Genomic DNA, 22,262 nt, shown 5'->3' with positions numbered 1-22,262 from the left:
CATTTAAGCAGCATCTTTTCACTGGTCAAGTCTTATCACCTGCTCTGCATAACAGCCCCATTGGAAGGATTGGAATGGCAACGCCACGCCATGGGTACAGAAAGAGCAAGATAGTGGCCCCAAAGCAAGGAGCCAGTGTGGGCCATAGGGATGGTCTACGACCTGCTGTCTGGCATAGTGGGTACTCGTGCAGCAGTGGGGACGGCACACCAACTGTGAGTGACACCTGCATCCAGCTCAAGCTGGGAGGGGCACAAAGGGACCCCACACCGCCCACAAGGGAATATAAAATAAAGGACCCTCTGGGGGACGAGGGCAACAGCAAAAGGAGGCCCGGTATAATAATGGGTTAAGAGGGGCTTGCTGGCACGTGATCAGGAGAAAAGGTGATTCAGATCAACGACGTAGGCTGGGGCCATGGAACTCGTGTTTGGGGCAGCGAGAAGTACCTGTGGGGCCTCAGAGCCCTGCAGTTCCCCAGTCATGGCTGGGCTACCAGGTGCTGACGAGAGCATGGCCAGCCCGCCACAGGCAGGAGAGGCTAAGGCTGAGGGGAGGTGGAAAAGACCTGTGGCTCCCACCTGCGTCTGGGCCCTGGTTCGGGGGGCAGGAGGACAGTGGGTGTTCTCACGGCTCTACTGGCCTCTCAGTCCTTCTGCTGGCAGCCAGCCCGTCATCACAGCTTCTGCCTAGTCTCCCCCAGTCACACGGCCTTTCATACTCCCTACACCTGGCAGCCAGAGCACTGCCTCGGGGCTGCTTGGGCCGCGGACCATCCCGGGTCTCATCATGGGCTGTGGGCAAGCTCACCGATGCGGTGTAACAGGCAGGCTGGCGGCAGGCCGCCCTGGGCCTGGGCTCAAGGGGGCCATGCTTCTTCGCATGCCCGTTCCTCGCCAGGGGAGGAAATGAATGCTCTAGAAACCTGGGGGTAGGGTGGTGGCGCCAGCCTCCTGGTATCCGGGGGACCTATGCACTTCACTCCCCATAAACACTTCCCGGCCTGGGCTGGGAGGCCAGCACTGGAAGGTAAGACACACAACCCGGTGACTCCAACAAAGGAAATATAGGATCACACATTAGACGAGGAAAGACAAAAACTTCTTAAGAAATTTAAAGACTCAGGAGAACTAGAACCCGAGAGAAATCTCTGCAGGGTCATCGTTCCAGGCAATTGCACATGAAGGGGGTTGGGTTCTCCACTCAGCTGGGGGAAGGTCCAGAGTTCCATGGAAGCTCCCAGGCAGCCCACCTATGGGTGGCTCCCACGGTGTCTGACCCATCCTGCCGGTGTAGGGAGCAGCAGAAGTGGCAGATCCAGGGGTGGCTGAGTCACGTGCTAGAGCTCTTCAAAGAAGGCCACTCGGGATTTGGCGCTCTGCAAGGTGAGCTGCAAGGAAGCAGAGAAGAAGGTGAAAGGGGGACTAGATTTCTGCTCCGTCACAACAGGACACCATCCTGCCTGGTGCACTGACCTCCAAGATCAGTTTGGAGTGAAAGGGAAGATGGTTCAAATAGATGTTCAAGAAGCTGGTGGTCAAACCCAAATAAGTTTTCAGATTTGCTGAAGAACTCAAATTAGGAGGTGACAAATGAGAACATGACAGGAGAGATGGCTAGAGGGCAGAAGCATGTCAGCAGGAAAATGTCATCCACATCGCCTTTTCACAGAGGGCAGGTCCCCAGCCATTTTAACAGGTTCTCACATTCCTGTCTACCAAGGCTTCCAAGGAGCCTCTGTGGGGTGCTGTCTGTGGTGGTGCAGCTTGGGATGCTCAACTTCCTCAGGGCTCAGAAGACCAACTTGGCAGAACAAGTGGCTCAGTCCTCAAGCCCTGGGGACACCTCTGGGGCAAGGCAACGTGGCCTTAGGCAAGATAGGCCTGCGTCAGATGAGGAAAAGCCTGTCCCTTCCATTTCCGGGTTCCCAGGTAGCTCCAAAGCAGACTTGCCCATGACCTGGCAGCCGAGAGGGGGCTTCCCATCCACAAGCTGGGAGGCAATGAGCTTTCGAGGTGGGGCTTGTTTGGGCAGGGAGAGTGCACGGGAGGCAATCCTCTGCCCAGAAACTATAAGGCCTGCCCAGTGTCAAGCTCTCGACATGGCAGATAAGGCATTAGAGTTTGCGAACTCCTGCACGGCTGAACCCCAATTCCCCGACTCTGTAGGCCACTTCCCAGGATCTCCCCACACAGAAGCATCTGGCACAGGTACCCTCCCCAAGTGCCCCACTCCCTGCTCTACTCCTGAAAACAACTACTTGGGCAAAACTGTCTGTTTCATATCCAGCTATGGGACCCCACAGAGTTTTCAGGGAGGGGGACACAGTACATGCTGTTCCATCTTCATATCCCCAAACCACTCACATTACATTGGTGCTTTGCACCTACGAGGAGCTCAAACAATGTTTGTTGAATGAACAAGGTATCGGGTTATAATGACAGTGAAATGGTGAGATGTGTGGGAAAGGCGAGATGTGCACACGGGCTGGGAAGGCCTAGGTGCTTATTCACTTCTATCACCAGCAGCTCGCTTTGCGGCCTCGATGCACATCCTTGAGCTCTCTGAGCCTCTTTCCTCAGAAGTTACACCACAGGGGCTGGCTTGACGGTCTGACCCATTCCCTCGCCCTCTGGCAGTCTCTGAATCCGAAAAGTCCTTAGTACCATTCGTGGCTCTCCGATGGGAAGGGGAGGAAGACGTCAAACCGAGCATTTCACCATCAAAGACAGGCGGCATCAGTGTGCGCAAAATGAAACAGCTTGAGAGCCGGCTCTTTAAATTGTGCCAAATTTTTTGGCCTTGAAGTTCCCGACTAACAAGCTGAATGTGGGGAGGCATCTGAGCTGTTTTCTTCAGTGGAACCCATTTCAGAAGCACTTTGGAAAGCCCAGCTCTTGATGGGAATGGAGAAAGCTTTCATTTCTTTGCTGAAACTGAACTCCCTCTAGAAGGGAGTTGAGTTTGGATGGGTTTCTCCCTAAATGCAATCTGAGGAGAAGGGCCAGGAGTTATGGGCTCTGTGATCATGGGAACCAGGATGGTAACTGGAAAGCAAGAGAACCAGAAAACCACTGGGACAGAAATCCTCTTGGGGGAAGAGTTTAAATCAAAAGGTGTGCAACCCAGTGTCTCCGCTCAGGTTTCTCCCACCCTCTCAAGACCTCAGGCGGGCTCCTCAGGGGACAGGGGACCTGCAGGGGACAGGGCCCTACCCCCAGCCCTTCCACCCACCAAGTTTCACACAGGCACAGCCAGACTACCTGACCCAAAGCTGCCTGAGCCACTGACCAGCTGGGTGGCCCTGGGCACGTTACCTGCTCTGGCCTCAGTTCCCCACCATGAAGTGGTGGTGATGGCAGCCCCTTCCTCACAGGGTACGGTGAGGAGTAACTGGGAAACGCTGTGAAGCCCTCAGCACCAGGCCTGGCGAACAGTGAGAACTCAACAGCTGGTATTACTAACAGCAGCGTCACGTTTCTTCCCTTTCTCCCAGTTTCTTCCCCTTCCCGATGCTGGCTCCTCTCCTTCCAGCAGGGGAGAGTGCAGAGTGCATGTTAGAAGGGGCTGCAGGTAAAGGCAGGGTCACGTGCTGTGCTGGCCTTTGTTGGCTCTGAGGCAGGCCAAGTGGATGCCCCCAAGAGTTCTGGCCACTTCCCCAGGCAGGAAGCCCAGGCTGTGGGGGCCTCCGCAAGCCTCCTGCCCATTTGTACATTGTTGGCTCCAATAATTCCTGGATCCTCTACCCAAGTTGCGTGCTGGCTGTCCCCTCGAAGTGCCAGGGAAGGGTTTTGGCAGCTCTGGCAGCGCCAGATTCCAGTTACTTGAGCGTGTGTTTGCTGGGATGCAAAGCCCTCTTCGGATGGGCAGGCTGCTCCCCTAAGCCCTCACCTCAAACTACACGGCAGCAGCCCAGCCCGACCTCTTATCTTGCAAGACCAGAAGTTGTACCCCAGGCCAAGGAAGGTCCCGAGCAAAGTCAGGTACTCTGGTCCTGTACCAATAGGAAAGCACCGCAGACACACGGCCTTGGCAAGAGGAGCGAGTACAGTCTTCCAGAATGCACTTGACTGTTAGAGGGACAGGCAGAGCCACCGGGCAGAGGCAGCCGATGTGGCAGCTGACAATGAGGGTACTGGGAGGCCAGGCCTCAGCCCCCCGCAGACCTGACTGCCACCGCTCCTGCCTTTTACCCTTACTGTACAATTCGCGGCAGTTCCAATTCCATCAGGAATCCTGTCGTGAGAGGAAATTACTACATGAGCCCCCTGCCCACTGCTGAAACCCTTCTAGTCACCACCACGGTCACTGCCTGCTTCCACCTCAGCAGTGACCTTTATCTTGGACATTCCTCCTGAGCCAGCCAGCACTCCGAGTCTGACACAGGAGGGCACGGTGGGTGCTGGTGGTGGGGGTGGGGGGACAAGCAGTAAGAGGAGGGTCTGCAAGGACAAGCCTGGGGCGTCCTTCCCCCAGGTGGGGATGCAGTGGCCCAGGGACAGGGAGGTTTTCTAAAAAGAGCTCAGGAGACGTCCCCTCAGGCACCTGCCAGCTGCGCTCTGGCCTCCGCTCAGCCTCCCACCGCCTACCGCCCACTTCCACTGGGCAAGCGTTGCTCACCTGTGGGATCCTTCACCACCTGCTCTTTCTAGAAAGCTCACTGTCATATTTACAGTAAAGCGACAGGCAGGCGGGATTCATAAAAGGGGAAGGCTCAGAGGAAATGGCACAAAGCTAGCTCTTCATAAGACAAACGTTCTCTGTGGGCCTTCTTTGCATACTCAGGAAAACCGGCTAACAAGTGCTCTAGTTCCCCCAGCATCCCCCACCCAGAGGTGAAGCCCACGTCAGTGCTTGGTCCCTCTTTCTGCTGAGTGCCCAGCCTGGCTCTCTCCTCACAGCACACAGGGTACCGCCGAGATGACCCAGCTAAGGCCCTGGTCTCCGGTATGTCACACTGGGAGAACGGCAGCCAGTCCTGTGAGTCCCACCCCCTCCCCCTGCATTCCCTCTCACGACCCAACAACACCCCTCTGCACCCCCCAGCCAGACCTCCTGGTGCGGGGGAGGGCGGGCAGTGTGTCCAGGAGGCAGGCGAATTCCCCCAGTTCAATGGGGTGTGGGTTACAAGCCCACTGCTATGGCCAATCTCCAAGGTCGTGTGAATTTCCCAGGAGAAGACAAGCCTGAGTAAGTAAGCGGGAGGAGACACAGCCCCACGGAGCACGGCTGCATCATTCCGAGACCTGCTGCATCTGGTCCACCTTCTTGGAGCCTTCTGCGGACAAGTGGGTGACGATGTCTGCCACACACCGCCCCAAACTCACACGGCATCCTGACAAGGGCCAACCACAGCAGTCCTGGGGGTCGTACCCAGTGCCTTCAGGAAGCGACAAGCCACACGGGCTCTGTGCAAAGCCTCCAACCACAGTGCTCTTGCCAGCTCCCCAACAATGACTGAAAGGACATGAAGTTTCCTCACCAGGCACTGGGCTGACCCAGTGCTTCTCTCTTCCAGTTGTCTCTTCACATCTGATTAAAATCAGCCATGTGAATAATACAGGAGGAATTAAGTTCTTTCTTGACCGAACCGGCTGTTCAAGTCTGTCACTAATCCAATTCCATTCTGAGACAAGTTTCCTTTTCTTTCTCTGCTGCAGCTCCACACGGCTTGTTTTTTATCTTACGGGGGCTCAGCTCCACCTGTTGAGCCTGCCCCTTGCTTCCTGCCCAGTATCGACAGACACAAGTCTGGCAGAGTCACCTCTCCTCCTGTTCATTTCTCCATCAAAGTGCCAATTGTTTGTGACAGCCACCAGGCTGTGAAAGGGCAGGAGAGGGAGCCACTTGGCAGAGCCAGACCTCCTAACGCTACCCAAACTTTGTGTGGTGTGACCAGAGGGACACGTCCACCCAATCCAAGCAAGTTCATGTCTGTCTCCTTAAAAAGACAGGAGGCTGGCTCCTCTGAACCCTAGGACGGACTTGGTACCCAGCAGGTTCTCCCTAACCCAGGCATGCAGGAAATATGCAGACTCAACAGTGCTCGCTGGGGGAGGATTTCAGGCAGCCCATCAAGATACAAGGATCTGGCACCTGGTACTCCTGAGAAATGGCCCCAGGGTCTAGAGACAGCAAGCCTGGAAGGCACCTGTGACAAGCACCAGGCTCAGGAGTCCCTCTTAGCCTGCCCCTCTCCCCCCACCCGCGCAGGGGAGGGCTTCCAGCTGCAAAGGCTCCTCCGGAATCCGTCCCAAGAGTGCCCCCTGCTGGAAAAACACAGCGGGGGGTGGTGGTGGCACTGCCAACTCTCCCCCCAGCTCTCCTCTAAAAGTCCTTTTGGGGGTAACTAAATGTATCTGGGCATGGAGCCTGCAGCAGCAAGGCTGCTTGATTAAGAATGAATTACACTTTTCATCAGCACATAGAGAAAATTGATTCACAAGGCTGCACTGTGATCATCTGATTCCTAAAGCAAAAGGGGGTGGCATCGGGGGTTAGGCAGGACACAGCGTCACTATGGCTATCCATGATGAGAGAAAGGAAGCTCTACAATTAAGCTGGGGGAACAAAACTAATCAGAGTGCCAGGATTCCTCCAACTAGTCTCTGGAGCCCTCGCCTCAATCCACTCATCCCGAGGGAGAAGGGAGAGGGAGAGGGAGAAGGGAAGGTGGGAGGGGGCCATCTAATTCATGTTAAGCAATAAGACCCACGACGCTGAACCCATTTTAGATACTAACCTAATAACTCCAGGTGCTGAGACTCTGCTTGCCCCATAAAAATGCACGCCCTAACATCATGTGATACTTCCCCTCCACTACTACATATGTATTGAAAAGGAAGGAGGGGGAAGGGCGCAGATACCAAAGGAAACGCAGGTCCACCAGATGAAAGCCAGCTCTGGAGCAGGAAGGTGATAGGCGAACCCAGCAGCAGCAAATTCCAACACAATCTTTGGCTTGGAGCTTGATAAACATTCCCCTTTCCAAACCTGAAATGAGGGCAGGGCCAGTGAAGGGGGATAGCTGCTGTAAGCTGGCCAGAAAGCTTTTCTGCCATCTTGCTGGTGACAGCTTGCACCCAAAAGCCATCTGGGGATGTGCATGTGGAGAGAGCTATTCACACACTTATCCCTAAACAGAGGTGGGATGAAAGGCCAAGTCTATCCCACTTACCAAAACAATTTGTGCTCTAGAGAGAAATCTGCCAGGGAGAACCCAGAGGGTCCCTTTTGTGTTATTAATCCTGTGGGGACCTAAAGCAGAAGATGGCTGGAAACTGGTGTCTGCCCCTGTGATGCTGGCAGGACCCTTTACTCCTCCATTCTGCCACCTGGAAAATGGACTAATCTGCCCGATTCACCCCACTGGGCAGGTGGAGACTGATAGCTCTGAGCACTCTGAGTGAGCACCTTAGGCAAAAGGTGCAGACCTACTGATGTCATTCTCAAATTGCCACTATCAGGAGGGAAATCACGGAAGGATCATAACAGAACCTGAGCCCGCAGAATGAGTTTGCCTCCTATCTCTTCCCTCCCACTGTTGCAGTAACAAATCAGGTGCCGGAGGAAAGCTGCACTGAAACATATCTTCAGTGCTGAGGGACCAAATGGGATGTTTTACTGCATCAAATAAGGACCAGGAATGTCCTCAGGCACTTCCAAATGCCTATAATAGATGCCAGGAGGGCAAGGCAGGCTTTACAGACTCCTCCATACCCCCCAAAGGGCAACTGCTTGATGGGCAAAGTCTCCCAACCACAAAGGCACTGGGTCGTGGTCTTTTGGAAAAGAGGCTGGTAGAATTTTCTATCTGGAGAGCTTCCAGAAACAAGCAGGAAAACCGTAAGCCCTCAACTGTGAAGAGGTGCTGGGTGCTGGGACATTTCGTGCATGCGTGCGTGCGTGCGTGCGTGCGTGTGTGTGTGTGTGTGTGTGTGTGTGTGTGAGAGAGAGAGAGAGAGAGAGGGCCCTCCTTTGGGCTGGGCCCTGGCATCATACCCAGGAGGGGCACACTCCCTGAGACAGCCCAGACCTCCAGCACCTTCCCTGTGCTTCCCAGAGCCGGAAGAGTCCAGATGGCCACTGCTCTCTCTTCTACATGTTCTGCGTCCACAGCTGGTGCAACTGTGCTCCCTGCTAATCCTTGCTCCCCACCTCACTCCCATTCCCATTCCCCTTTCTTCTCCCCTTCCCTCCCCCCTCTGTGGGATTCCAACAACAACAAAGAGAAGGTCCTGGAGCCAGGCAGCCAGTGCACTGCTTTTTATGTCAGGGCAGAGGATGGTCCACGAAACAATGCCTTTTCCAAAGTAGGCAGAGCCACTGGGCTCCCATGATTGGGGTCAGGGGAAGGCTGAACACATATTAACCATACACGCAACATGAACTGTGTAGCAGCCCTCTTTGAGGCAGGCGACGCAGACCAGAGGTCACCAGGGAAGCTCTGGCAGTTTGCTTTAATTGCAGGAGACGCCTTTCACGCATATTCGATCTTGCCCTGTGATTTATCACTTCCCCGGGTGTGTTAAGTGTTCTACTGCACTTCGCCAGCCCTGCATCTCCAAGGGAAGTCTGCACAAATAGAAGATGACATTGGACTTTTATGTCTTCCTGTTCCAAGAGAGGTGGCTAGAGTTTCAGATAAATGTGATGGCTCCTCATTCCTGTTCCTCCACTGGCGGAAACCACAGCTGGACCTCGATGGTACAAACCACTTACTAATAAAATAAGCTTTCTAAGTTCTACGACCCCCGTGATTTCTCATCTGTCTATTTCCTTTAAAATTCTGTGCTCCCTCGGAGGCTACGGGCGCAGAAATGATGATAAATCTGCTGCCACTCAGGACCAGGGAGTGAAACCTGTCCCTTGAGAGGGGATGAAAGCAGGGCCCTGAAGTGTGTATGCTCCAGGACTGCATTTTCACCTCCAAGGTGTGTTGCACAGCTCACTCACACCTGGCCACTGCTCACCTCATCAGCACGGTGGCTCTGCAGGCAACAAGATTGAGCCATGACACCTGTGTCCCCATCCCCAGCCTCACTGCCAGACCTCACTCCCTCACTCCAAAAGACACAGATGCCAGGAATACGTGTTGCTGCCACTCCTCCTGAGAATGAAACAAATCTAAATTCTCAAGGGTGGCTTTCGATTCCTGGTGACTCTCTGAGTCAAACCAGTTGCACAGATTATCAATCGGGAAAAAGTGGAAACGTGAGGAGTTAGCAGAAGGAGAAAAATATACCCTTGCAAACCCAAATCAGATAGTAACCAGGGAAGTTAATTCTGGCTTTTTAAAGGTTTTTACCTTCAGACACGTGGAAATTAATACAATTAGTGGATACACGTATCACAAGTGGAGTATGGAAATGTGGGGCATTCCTCACCACAGGCTCACAAGCAGATTTGTTTCTTATATATTTTTAAGCCCTGGCTGAGCTCTTATGTGTTTTACCTCATTCAATCTTCATAACAATCCTGGGGGATAAGGACCAGATGACAACACTGAGCCTTAAGAGAAAGAAAGAATTACAGAGAAAGAAAGAGGCAGAGCAGTGGTCGCCCCCGTTAACTGGATTGAATTGCCTCTCAGCATTCCCAAGGGAATATGGCAACCCCCTAGTAGCCCAAGGGTAAACCCTTGGGATTAGCTTAAGTGTTCCCCAGCCCCCAGAGGTCCCACTGAGGCAGGTGAGAGACTGAGATCTCTTGGTGAGGCAAAAGATAACCGAAAGCAAGGAGGAGCCTGGATCACGGTAGATGGGAAAACGATTCCATCCTTATAGAAATCTATGATCAAAAAAACATTAAAAACACAACAAAAATCAGTGCAGGCTGGTTTGAACGAAGATTAATGAGCTTTCGGAATATTGGAAAGTCTCCAGTTCACCACCAGCCTTTGCAGTTCTCATCCCAGACCTTCTCGATGGAGCCCTGCCCTTGACATTCTAGGTACCCACACTTCCAAAGCCTGCAGTGGTGTTTCTCTCCAGCTTGGCTCACTTCAGCCCAGACTGCAGCAGCCACAACCCCAGAGCCACCCCAGCACAGGCGGGTGGCGGGTTGTCAGTCCTGGCCACAGGGACCACCAAAGTCTAAAAAAATGGAAAATGCATCAAACTTGACATGGAACAAAAACTACCGCTATTGAATCCAGTGACGCTGAGACAACTCCAGTTGTATTGAAAGCCAAGTCCGTGCTTTTATTAACCCTTGATTCATCAGAATTCTTGATTAAATGGAGGCTGGCAGCCTGCTTTGAAAACAAGTTCATATGAAGACATTAAAAGAAAAGCCTTCTGTATGTCCTAGCAGCAGGACAAATCTGACTACAAATCAAACCTCGTTTGTCTATAATAATAGCTCAGTGAGAACTGACGGTCCGAATCAGGCCCCTTGAAGCATTTAAGAGCTCTGAATCACTACAGAGAGGAAAGATGAAATCATACCAAGGTGAACGGGGCAGTCACATGTGGGAACTATCTGACAGCACAGGCTGAAATAAAAAGGGACTTTCTGCTTGCCCCTATGCTAACCACTAAGCCCAGGAAACCAAAGTGGACCTCTGGGTGCCCTGGGCTCCCCACTGAGCAAATGATCCCCCTGGCCTGCCCATTCCGGTGCTGGTCGTCCCTGCTCAGCGCATGCACTGTTTGGTATTGGGGTGTTCCAACACCAACGTGTGGTAGGAAAGCTGAAGAAACAGGAGCCCACTAAATAAAACCGGGGTTCGTGCCATGGGTTCTTGGAACCACTGACAGTTCGAATCCATCTGATAATGAGATCCATCTGGGACTTTAATAGCTAACCTCTCTTGCTTGGATAACAACCACAAATAGGATCTATTTATGCCAGATCTTATTTTTTGGTAGAAAGCTTCCAATGAGCTTATTTTACTCTAGCAGCAAAAACCACGGCGAGGACTCCAAAGGACACATCCTACGTAACTGTCAGATGTTCTGGGCTTCATTGGCTTGGGTACTTCTGGGGATTAGGTGAGGAGCAGAGGCAGGATGTTGTTTTATTACCGGGCATAATAACGCCTCTCCCCTGCCTAGGCATGTTGGGAGAATAACGAACTGTTGCGGAAGGCAAGCAGCCATCATTCAATTAATTCCCTCAGCAACCACTGACTGCCCATCTATTAGGTGCCCGCAAGTGCACTGTCCCAATATGCGTTCACTCCGATGACAGCTCCGCCCCAGGCTGTGGAGGAATTGAAGCAGAGACGGCCTTTTGAGCGCTGACGGACAGACGGCCCACTGAGACTGACTACACATCAGCGCCTGTGCTATGGGTTTGCTTTACTTGACAAGGAAAATGGATGTGTACAGAAAGGGGAGACTGTAACGGAAATGAGCGAGCAGGGGCAGCCTGTTCATTCCACGACCAGAAGCTGTCAGGTATGACCACGGGTCTTCAGAGGCTGTCACCACCACATGAAAGGTCTTGATCCTGAGTTAAAGACACCGCTCTTAAAAACACCCAAATTTACCCCATTTCCATGCTAGGGTTATTATCTAAGAAATACGCCACCAAGACAAAGGACTTTTAGACAGACCTGACTGGACAAGAAGCAGTGACCTTCTCCAGCCCAACAGTGACACAACATGGGAAGGACGACTGGCCCTACAGCCCCATGACATGCTCTTCAGAATGAGGCTCTTCTGGGCGCCTGGAGGCTGATCTGGCCCCATAGGATGGACGCCTGCTCTCAGACTCAAAGCATGCTTCGGCCAGTACCCAGGCACCACCTGTCCTCGGGAGGGTGCGGCATGGCCCGGGGACAAAGACAGGCAAGCTCATGCATGGGTTAGTATCACAGAGGGCAGTACCATCACCACATACAGAGTACCTGGGAATAACCTACTTTGAGGGCTCAAATGCAGATAGGTCTTCTGCCTTGGGCTTGAGGCTAAACCAGCAAAATAAAATGAAGAAAAACAAAAACATACCCTGTGATATCAACAACGCCACGTGTGCCATTTGCAAAAAATGCTCAGACAGGCCTGAAATTGTGACAAGCAAGTTCATGTGTTTGTTTTTATGGCTTGGAAATGGGTCTCTCCAATTTTCAGCACTCTAGGTTCCTGTGGCTGAGGCCCCGGCTCACTGCAGCAGACGCAAAGCTGAGACCACTCCGGGTGCCCCGATGAGTAAGTGGGGGGTGGGGAGGAGTCTGGGACAGCTCCTCCGAGCCTGACTGGCTCACTGGCCCAGTCATCATTTTACTTCTCTGCTCACGGACTGAAGCCTCAGTTCATCTTCCCTTTTGCTAATTGTTTAATAATTTGGTTTTTGGAAGGGAAATGCAGCAAATGACAGAAGCCAGAGGAAAGAAGAATGTGGAACATGGAAAGGTCTTTCCTTCTAGGTTACACTATTAAAAGGAATTCTCTACCCGCTGTCAATACTAACTGCAGTCAAGAGAATTCAGGGCTCCCAACTGTACCTATGAATGATGGCAAGTAGATGCAGATATCTTAGAGTTTTCAGACACAGCTTAACCACTGAAAACAGATATTCCTGAAACTGGGAGACCATTTTAAGGGCTAAGGTAAAGAGGAAAACAATGAAACATATCTAAATTCAGAGTTTCGTTTTTAAATCAAAAACAGAATTTTATAATCCTTGCCACTTAAAAAACACAAAAAGGCTAGCGGGAGAGTCCATTCTCAATAGCCTCCATCTCATTTCGCTTTCTCATTAATTAAGGCAGCTCCCTGGGCATAACTCCCTTAGGCTTAAAAGACAGAATTGGTTTACTGCTAAATGATGGATCAAACCCCATCCAGTAACAGAGATTCATTTCATCATGAAATGCTTGTGTTAAAAGCTCCCCTTCCATCAAGCCAAAGGGTTCACAGTCACTGGCAGATTAAATTCCCTTTTTGGCACGCATCAAAAACTTTCCTCAACTAAGTGCATATAAAAAATGACAACAGTCGAATGACTTGGCTACCGAGGAAACCAGACGCCAACCTCACATTTCATTAATGACTGTCCTGATCAGCGAAAGACAAGAGACTTGGTACCTTTTTAATGGTGTTGTGCTTGCTGCTGGTACCACCCCGGTCCGAGTTCTCGTTATGCAGAATATCCAAGGCCGTCTCCCTCTCTTTGAGTTTCAGCGCCTCGATCTCAGTCTTGAGTTCATTGAGCTGCTCCTGCAGGTGCTTGCTCTTCTCCATATACTCCACTCTGCCAGCAAGAGGACATGGTGCGTCACGGCTTTGGTCCCGGTGAGACACACCAGGGTTGAGATGCTCCCGACCTACAAGCCACTAGGCACAGGATCCAGGCTCTGAAGCCTGGGGTTCATGTCTCTACTGGGCCACTCACGGGCTGTGGGAGCTTGGGTCAGTCACTTAACTGGTCTGAATCTGTTTCCTCGTTCATAAAATTGGGATAATGATCACAGGGCTGTGGTCAGAATTAAATAAAGCATAGGAAAACCTTCTTCCATTCTACTGTAAACTCTCATAAAGTGCTCTACAAATCTCAGTTGTAATAGATCGTTTTTCGTCTGTACAAAAACCAACACATGAAACAAGGCTCCTGACATTCAAAACCATCTCGTTTCAACCCTTCTCGGAGAAGTAATTCCATTCAAGTGACCTTTTCTGACTGGCTGTGACCACATCGCTACATCCCTACTTGTTTGGGGATGTCATCTCCAAAAGATGATGGACACTCACTCAGCCAATACCAGGAAGAAACAAATCCCCACCCATCACTTGCAGGCAGAGGCACTGTGTCTATGATGGTGAAAATCTGGAAATCGTCCTCAAAGTGTCCAACTACAAGCATGTGGCCAGACAAACCATGCAACACAAACACCAAGGAATATTCTGCAGTGATTCCCATGCGAGTATATGGATTCCGTCAACGTGTGCACAAGTAGCTAATAAGTAAGGAAATAGAAACTAGAAGGTATCAGGACACGGGACAGGATGTAGCCTCACCCTAATCACAACCACGTGACACTTAGCATGCCTAGACAATGGCGGACGGCTGGAAGGGGAACTCTGACAGCAGACACCACAGATAGAGGCTCTGGTTCTCAGTGTGAGGACCCGAAGAGCCACAGCCCGGCTCATGGTTGCCCACCCTGAGATCCAAGGAGATGCGGTCCCGAGAGGGCGGTCCCGAGATACCGTACAAAATGAAAGCACAGAGGCTCAGACGGGCTCGGAGCTGAATGGAGATGCAGGGTGAGTGCATTAAATGCTCCCAATCTGGGTTCTCATTTACAAATGAGAACACTCAAACCTAACTTTGATGTCAGTTTGATGTTAGTTAATGGGAATGAAATGAGATAAAAGCTAAAACACCCTGACAGCCAGGCACTCAGTACATGGCAGCTATCATGATTGTTCTCTGGCTAGCAGTTGGCAGAGTCAGCCAGTTTATCTGCGGCTGGGGACTAGGGGACCTCGGTTAGATCTCCTCTGCAGTGGGACTCCTGGCCATCTCAGATCCACTTCCACTGACCAACACAGCAGGAGCTACTGTGAAGCGGGCATGCAGGGCTGCGCTCAGTGCTGCCCCACACAGCAGGCGGGCCCGACCCAAACGTTCCTTTTCCTTGACCTGAGTTTCTTCTCTCTCCCCCTCACTGTAGACATGAAATGCTGCAGATCTCAGCAGCCAGAGAACACAACCAGAAAACATGTTCTGTTACTATGCTAGAACATGAGCACATGCTCTGTTACCAACAGAGCACAGCAGTCTGACCAACTCAGAGATCCCAACAGCCAGTCCTATACTTGAGGTGAGGTTTTTGAGCTACTGTCACCTCCAGGTCACCAATCAAGTGTCATTTTTATCCTGGAAGATTGAATGTTCGTCTGTAGGCCTTCACTTCTGATTAGGACATTCTTCCTCCAGTGGGTGAGAACGGAGCAAACCTTTGCAGGAGCTGGCGACAGGCTGTGGCAGTGACCCTCCACATTCCCCAGGCCCAGGCCCACTCACCCCAGCTCACTGGCTGCCCAAGTAGGGCCCAGGGCTGGGGAGACGACATACGTACTTCTCTTTCTCTATCTCCATGGAAAGCCGCTTCATGTCAGTATCCTTGAAGTCGAACGACAGGCTGTCGCCACTGAGGCTGAAGCTTGGCGTGTCTGGAGGCAAAGGTGCTGGGATTGGGTTCATGGGCTATGAATAGGAAATCGCCAATTAGGAGGTTCAGGTTCTACAAGAACAGAGGGGCACTGCTGGGTTAACCACCGACCCTCCAGTAGCCACAAAAGCAGTGGGCACGGCACAGGCCCTGCCCCCCAGCACCACCCTGGCCTCCCATCACAACTGTCTTCTTTGACCCCAAGTCCTATTGATGAGAATTTACCAATACAGGCGCACGTATGTGCACAGATTTATGTTCAGGGTCGTTCAGTGCAGTGTTTTTCATAATTGGAAAAGAAAACAGACTAAATACCCAGCCATAGGGGACTGGTTAGATGAAATATGATGAAATATGATTAAAAACCCGATATGGACGATCTCCTCCAGGGTTCGTTTATTTATGTACTGTTGGAGCAGTGTATAAAGTTAGCTCCAATGCGTGTTTTAAAAACACACACGTCCCGGGTGTCTGGCCTAGGGTGGCCCTCAGAAGACGCCAGTCCCAGCTGCCATCTGCCTGCAGCTGCCTCAGAGGTCCCAGGGAAGGACCCCTGGTGCAGTCAACCCACAGAGCCATGAGAGAGAAGGTTGTTGGAGCCACGAGACTGGCTTCGGATGGCTTGCTGCATGGGGATAGATAACCAGAACAGATGACAACAGCCAACGGCTTACACTTCCCTCCACCTCCAACCTGGGCAGCTCATGCCTCCGTGCCCTGTGCCGCCTGCCTCTCTGCCGCATGCATGTCTGTGCCGTGTGTATCACTGCGCAGTGCACTTGCCCAGAACACCTACTGTCTCCGCCCCACCTGGCGGGTTCCCACTCACCCTTCAAGAGTCAGCCCAGGCACCCCCTGCCCCTCCAGGCTGGGCTAAGCTCTCCTCTGTGCACCCTGTCTGTATACAAACTCAATTCACATTGCCTCCAGATTGAGTTTGGAAGCTGGCTCTTGCACAGCAGATCACACGAGGTAGACAGAGTATCCCTGCCCAGAGCTACGGTTATGGTATACAGTACATACTGGTCGTTGAAGATTAGACTCAGCTTGGCACTAAGAGGTTAGAGATCAAGTTCTCTTGCCTGTTATCTAGGCAACCAGAGAGGTGACTGACTAGCCCAAGGCCAGTGGCAGACCAGGTCTTCTACCCCAGCCCTAACTGCAGGCTCTCTGCTTCACTCCTTCTGCCATGTGTTTGCTTGACCGGTCACCCTGAAGGCACTGCCCGGTGAAGTGAAGGGCTGGGAGGGAAGGGAAAGTGACCAGGTCTTGGTGGCCCCCACCCAGGCTCACCGGGTATGTGGGCTTGGTGGTGATTTCCAGGAGCTTTTGCTTGGCTCTTCGCTCTGCCTCACGAGCTTCCTGCAGGTCCTGCTTCAGCTGATCAGCCTCCTTGGCCCTGCACGGAAAGGAGCAGCCATCAGCTCCGTAGAAGATGACAGGTGGAGGAAAGAGACCCCTCCTCCCTCTTATCCCCCTGGAGAGGAAGGACCTGCGTGAATCCCAAGGATGGCACCAGATCAGGCAAACAAGGATGATGAAGGGGCGGGGGCATTTACATGAAATCAGAACTTCCAAAGGAAGGACAACATTCCCAGGTATTATTCACTTCAACTGGAAAAGCAGGGAAGCTGGTGCGAAGAGTCAAGTAGGAACCTTTGAGATTAGGGGAGAGAGAGGGGAGTTGGGGGAGGGCACCTAGGCTTTCTCTGCTTCAATTCTGGGTGAGTGGGATGGGCAAAGGAAGAGTCTGGTGGATCAAAGGTCTTATATTGGATCACAGAGGGCAGGAAGTGAAAGAACTGATTCTTCCCAAGCCCCAAGTAAAACAACTACAGGTGAGGGCCACCTTCCTCAGGCGCCATCACTGGGGCCTCGTGCTTTGGTGCAGGTCCTTGCCCTGCAGGACACAGAACCCAGCCCAACATGCCTCACTCACGGGGGAAGTGACCTGAACACAGAAAGAAAGCAGCCCGGGAGAGGGCAGGAAATGAGGAACCATATTTGCATAATAACATGAAAAAGTGGGGAGGACAACTGTAGTGAATTCACCCTGTGGCGAAAAGCCAGATTCAGGTATTCTAAATGAAGAGTCAAATGCTGTGGAGAATGTGCCAGTGTTTATCTGAAGGCTGCGGACCAGAACAGTCCAGAGCCTAGAATAGTCTTAGAAAAGTACAGGCGACAGTTTCATCCTTCAACCTGGTCGTGAGCTGGAACATCCTGGCCAGAAAGGATCCTAGCACTCCCCTCACATTTACCTCAGTAGCCTTAGCACCAAGGAAGGGCTGCAGGGAAGTGGTGCCTAGCTGCTACGTTAAATAGCTGCTGTCTCCCCACGTGCCCCCTAAATAAAAAGGGAAAAGAACCACATTTTTTAAATATAAGAAGAGCCTCCTTACATCTCCTCAGCTAAAAGTTGAGTCTGTGGACATGCTCAATAGTTTTCCTGCAAACACAGCTATCAGAGGAACAGGGGCTTATCACAAAGGCAAAAGCATGACCAGAGGTTCACTCAACAAAAGAACTGTGTTCCTGTGTCCCTTCCCCTAGCTGCAGCTGCAAAACTAGATTAAGCACCAGTCCCCACCAACCTGTCAAAAGAGGAACCATTGCCCTGCCCCAGAGATGAGAAAAACAGCTTGAGCACCGCTGCAGTCAGGCTCCGCCTCAGGGCAGGGTTAGGGCTGAGCAGCCCCTCTCCCGGGGCCCAGTGCCCAGGATTGCCCACCCCCTGACCTCTGACCTCCTCTCTGACTCCTCAGCCATCTTCAGTGCCAGCACCTCGGCCTCTAGCACCTTCTGCTCCATCAGGCGTTTCTCTTCCTCAGTCCGAATGGCCGTGGCCTTGATGCGTTGCATTTCCTGTTCGGCCTCTGCGGCCTTCTGTGCCAGGAGTTTTGCCTCCTCCTCAGTGATTTGGGCCTTTTCCGCCAACAGGTCAGCCGTCTCCTCAGACCGCATCTGGAGAGAAGAGCACCGCCCGCTGGAGTGGGGATCACGTGCCTGTTGTCCCACCAGATCTGACCCCAGACCCTCAGATCAGCAAGCACCAGTCTCGGATTCCTGACAGTGTCCTCCCAGGTGACACTCTGCAACAGATGACAAGCCACCCCCCTCCACTTATCAGAAGGGCCCTTCAGGTTCCATCCATAGGGCACTATAAGAAAACACCTTTTTGGAGTACCCACTTGAACAGAGGCTTGTGCTTTACGAGAGAGAAAACCAACTTAACTCTGTTCTTCTTTCCCTTTAAATCAGTGGTTCCAAACCAGTGGAGATTTTGCCACCTGGGGGGCATGTACCGATGTTTGGGGACATTTTTGATTGTCACAAATGGGGGGTGAGGTTGTGTTACTGGCATCTAGTAGACAGAGGCCAGGGACATAGCTAAACATCCTTCAATGACAGCTCCCACCACAAAGAACAACCTGGCCCCAGTGTGAGTAGTGCTGACGCTGAGAGGCCCAGCTTTAAAGGCAACCCACAGTGAAAGTGGAGTTTGGCTGCACAGAACTCAACCTAAATCTGCTTCTGCCAGCACAGGTGGAAAGAAAAGACACTGATTTTTTTTTTTTTTAATCTGAAATGTCAAAGCAAATGTCACTAATTTGTGATCCTGGGGAGGTCTAACTCCAGCAAACCAAGCAAGTCCCCGTGTAGCCTCCTGGGACCCAGACCCCTTGGAAATCACCAGTGCTTCGTTGGCCATCGTCGCTTCTTCTTTCATCTGCAACAGCCTCCTCTCCAACTCGTCCCTCGTGCGTTCAGCCTCCTCTCTCATCTGCTTCTCTCGAGCGAGGCGCTGCCTCTCCATCTGGGGAGTGGGGGATGAGATCAGTCACTGAGTCACGGGGCTCATGACCTATGATGCCACAGGGATCTGAGAACAGCCAGTGTCCAGAGTCTCCCGTTTGGGGAAATTTTTCTTCCGGTAGCCAGTGTCATTCTTGTCGCCCACCACCCTCTGTCCTTCTAAGCCAGCTGCAGAGTTGAAAGCTGTGTTCATTAAAAAACATCTAGTGGTGAATGAACAAATAAACCAAGCACAAAAAACCAAGCCCGGTCTCTACCTGGATCGAAGGAGGCATTCTTACATACACGCTGTGTGCTCACACAGCCACCTTGCCAAAATCCCTTTTTGTTGGGAGACCTCACATGGCTCTGCCCTATGGCTGACAGGACACAATGCAGGTTCCTTCTCCCTGAGACGGAGCCCCGGAAATGGTTTTCTCATCTAGTTGGATAAGCCACCTCGCCATTTCTAATCTACATGTACCCCTCCCACATCGCTTCTAATTTCATCAACAATAGCTCCACTCTTGCCTCTGACCCGCGGAGAAGATGGAATCATTCTGTGTGATGCGTCAATAGCTCACACATTGTATTTCACAGGAGGAAGTTACAGCAGCCATACCACAGACTCTCACAGCCTCACGCAGAGGCAACTCCTGAGCCAGCCCGCGACAGGCGGGAGCCAGGCAGGGAGCAGAGCCCCCATTCTTAAGGCACCAGTACAAAGCCGCCACCACCACCCTTGCCTTCTGGATCACTGTATTAATTGGGCCACCTGCTGAGCTTAATAAGGCAAACAAGCACAGGACAAGTACTCCTCCCTGTGATCCTACAGTACTCACTGAATTCAGAAGGGAGAAGCCAGAAGTGACCACTGCACTATTTTCTTCCTTAAATAATTAAAGCACATTTAATTACTTCTTGCTTCGATCTTCTCCCAAACACAAGATTTCTAAGACTGCTGCTTTCTCTAAATACGAAGCCAAAAAAAAAAAAAAAAAAAAAAAGGCATTGGACTTCGAAGGAATAATGCAAAGACAAGCAGTAAAATACTGTAAATTCTTCTCTAATTTTCCTCTTGCAGGTCAATGAAAAGCTTGGCCAATTTGTTCTCTAATTTCCATCGTCTTACGATTTCCATTAGGTGGATAACTATATTTCCAATATTCTCCACTTGAAAAAAGCGCAGGCCATCCCCTTCCATTCCCAGCACTGCACTCTCCCTGAGACCTCCACCTCCATAATACAGGACCTCCTGTTTGCAAAGCAGTTTAAGCTACAAAGATTTTCAGGTTCAATACGTCCTTTGATCGGAGACAGAGAAGAGGTATCGATAGTACCACGTGACAGATGAGAAAACAGGTCTAGAAGGTAAGTCATTTACTAGCATCAGATACTAAGTTTCACATCTGGCTCCAAGGTCAGTGTCTGTACAGGGCACATGGCGCCCCTGCCCTGCAGTTGCCAGGTGCCAGGGAACGTGCCTCTGCTGTTCTACAGCCAGTGCAGGGCTGCTCTTCTCTGCCACAGCCCACAGGCCTACACTCAACTTGCCGTTTTCAGATCTCACTTCTAAGTGTTGCTCTGCCGCAAAAGAGGTCAGGGTGGCTCTTCTGAGAGTTGCCACTATGAGCCTGTGCTGGCTCAGGAGCATTTCTTTGTGCAACAACAAAACCCATTCTATCATCCTCAAAGCGTCCCCAAGAGTACATGGATGGCCTGCCGTCCCAGAAAGCAAAGCGATGGAAAGCTGCAGGCACACTGCATCACACTGGGCATTTCACTCTGACTCTCAGGCGCAGGAGCCTGCCTGGCCGGAGTACCCACATCGGAGAGAGCTGCACACTAACTAACTATTAGACCTCCGGGCGTGCAAGGCCTGAGGGTAGCCGACTCCAGCTGCTGCTCCTCTATCTAATAGTTCGTCCAAAACCACAATTAATATTCTCAGCAGCGAGGCTCGGATTAGTTGAGTAGATTTCGGAGAGTTGAAAAGATCTATGAGTAGAAAACAATGATGTAGATCATCCAGTCTGCTGATGGGCACTCCTGGCACCTCCCGTGGCGGGCGATGCGCCGCCTGGGCTGATCCACAGTGAGGAAGTGCAGCCGGAGTCTAATTGGCATTCCAGCCGCAGGCACGAAACGCTGCCATGCATTCTATCACCATCTAATTAGAAAAGGAGACGTCCAGGAAAAGGAGACAGGCAGGCAAAAAGAAAGCTTAGCTAGACTGGACGAGAGATGGATGGATGGATGAGTGGACGGATGGATGGACGGATGGGGACATGCAGGCTATCTATTCCCACTTTACTTACTTCACTTAAGTGGAAAATAACTAAAGACATTTCTTTTAGATATGCTATTAGAGTTTTTTCCTCATTTCCAGAGCTGATACCCCACCAGCTGCGCATCAGCCAAGAAAGATCCAGAAGAGGTAAAATAAGAGTAGGCATGTCTGTGACCAAATGACTCCAGTCCGCCCACCACCACTCCTTACCTCCCAGGCCAAGACCACCACGCAGCGACAACAGCCGTCCAAACCTGGGCTTGCTCACCTGCTTTCTAGCTTTCTCCTCCCTGGCCTGGGCTTTCATCTGCTGAACTTCCAAAGAATCAGCCTTCCTTCTCCTCATGAAAAGATCATGGTTCCCGATACAGAGCTGAAGAATCTGTGGCCATGGAAGCAGGAGAAATGTCAAACCCGCCAATGAACGTGGCTGCCTACAGCTCACTGGGGCTACAGCATCTTGGTCTGAGGGCTCTGTGGGCAGCAGAAAGCCTGCAGAGGACAGTGTGGAGTGAAACACCAGAGTCCTACTTACTAATGGCCTCTAGTGCTCTCAGCCCTGTGCACAGCAAAATAAAGGTGCCTCAGATACTGCAGGGGACAAAAATTACCAAAAAATCGAAGAGAGGAATAGAAGAAACTTTAGCATATCTTCTGGATGAGCCTCACTCTGCTAAGTCAAGATGTGGCTGTATAGATCAGGGAGGATAGGAAAGGTCACTCAATAGGCTGGTCTGGGACAACAGGTTATTTATTCGTATGGAAAACAATAAGTTAGATCCCTCCCTTACACCGCATACAAAAATCAACTCCAGAATTATTAAAAACTTAAAGGCGAAGACCAAGCCCTTGAAACTTTATTTAAAAAAAGGAAAAATAAGTCACAAACTGAGAGAAGACATAACCAACAAAGAAAACGATCCAAGAGAAAGATGGTCAAAAGACGCGAAACAAGTATTTGATAAAAGAGACAAAAAGATTGGCCAATAAATACACAAAAAGATGTTCAACCTCATGAGTAAATATAAAGACGCAAATTAATATACACTGAGA

General features: G+C 51.3%; 1 protein-coding gene across 4 annotated transcripts in view; it reads right to left on the bottom strand.

Annotated features, from left to right (window-relative positions):
- Positions 1-1,051: 1,051 nt before the first annotated feature.
- Positions 1,052-22,262, bottom strand: part of NF2 (NF2, moesin-ezrin-radixin like (MERLIN) tumor suppressor) — a 68,570-nt gene continuing 47,359 nt past the window's right edge. The window contains exons 10-17 of one of the 4 annotated variants that reach the window (XM_081036491.1): positions 21,478-21,591; positions 18,819-18,941; positions 17,871-18,088; positions 16,418-16,523; positions 15,032-15,159; positions 13,035-13,200; positions 11,870-11,914; positions 1,052-1,390 (exon numbers count right to left, since the gene is read on the bottom strand). In XM_081036491.1, coding sequence (XP_080892617.1) covers positions 11,879-11,914; positions 13,035-13,200; positions 15,032-15,159; positions 16,418-16,523; positions 17,871-18,088; positions 18,819-18,941; positions 21,478-21,591 — 891 coding nt within the window. In that variant the 3' untranslated portion in view covers positions 1,052-1,390; positions 11,870-11,878. Of the gene's footprint in view, positions 1,391-10,174; positions 11,455-11,786; positions 11,915-13,034; positions 13,201-15,031; positions 15,160-16,417; positions 16,524-17,870; positions 18,089-18,818; positions 18,942-21,477; positions 21,592-22,262 lie in introns of those variants that run through there. The other 3 variants (XM_081036492.1, XM_081036490.1, XM_081036493.1) reach the window with 3 other exon arrangements.

Source organism: Rhinolophus hipposideros (assembly GCF_964194185.1).
Source record: "Rhinolophus hipposideros genome assembly, chromosome: 24".
Lineage (NCBI taxonomy): Eukaryota > Metazoa > Chordata > Mammalia > Chiroptera > Rhinolophidae > Rhinolophus > Rhinolophus hipposideros.
Note: the sequence above shows the minus strand (reverse complement) of the source record. Positions and strands in the feature narration are given on the sequence as shown.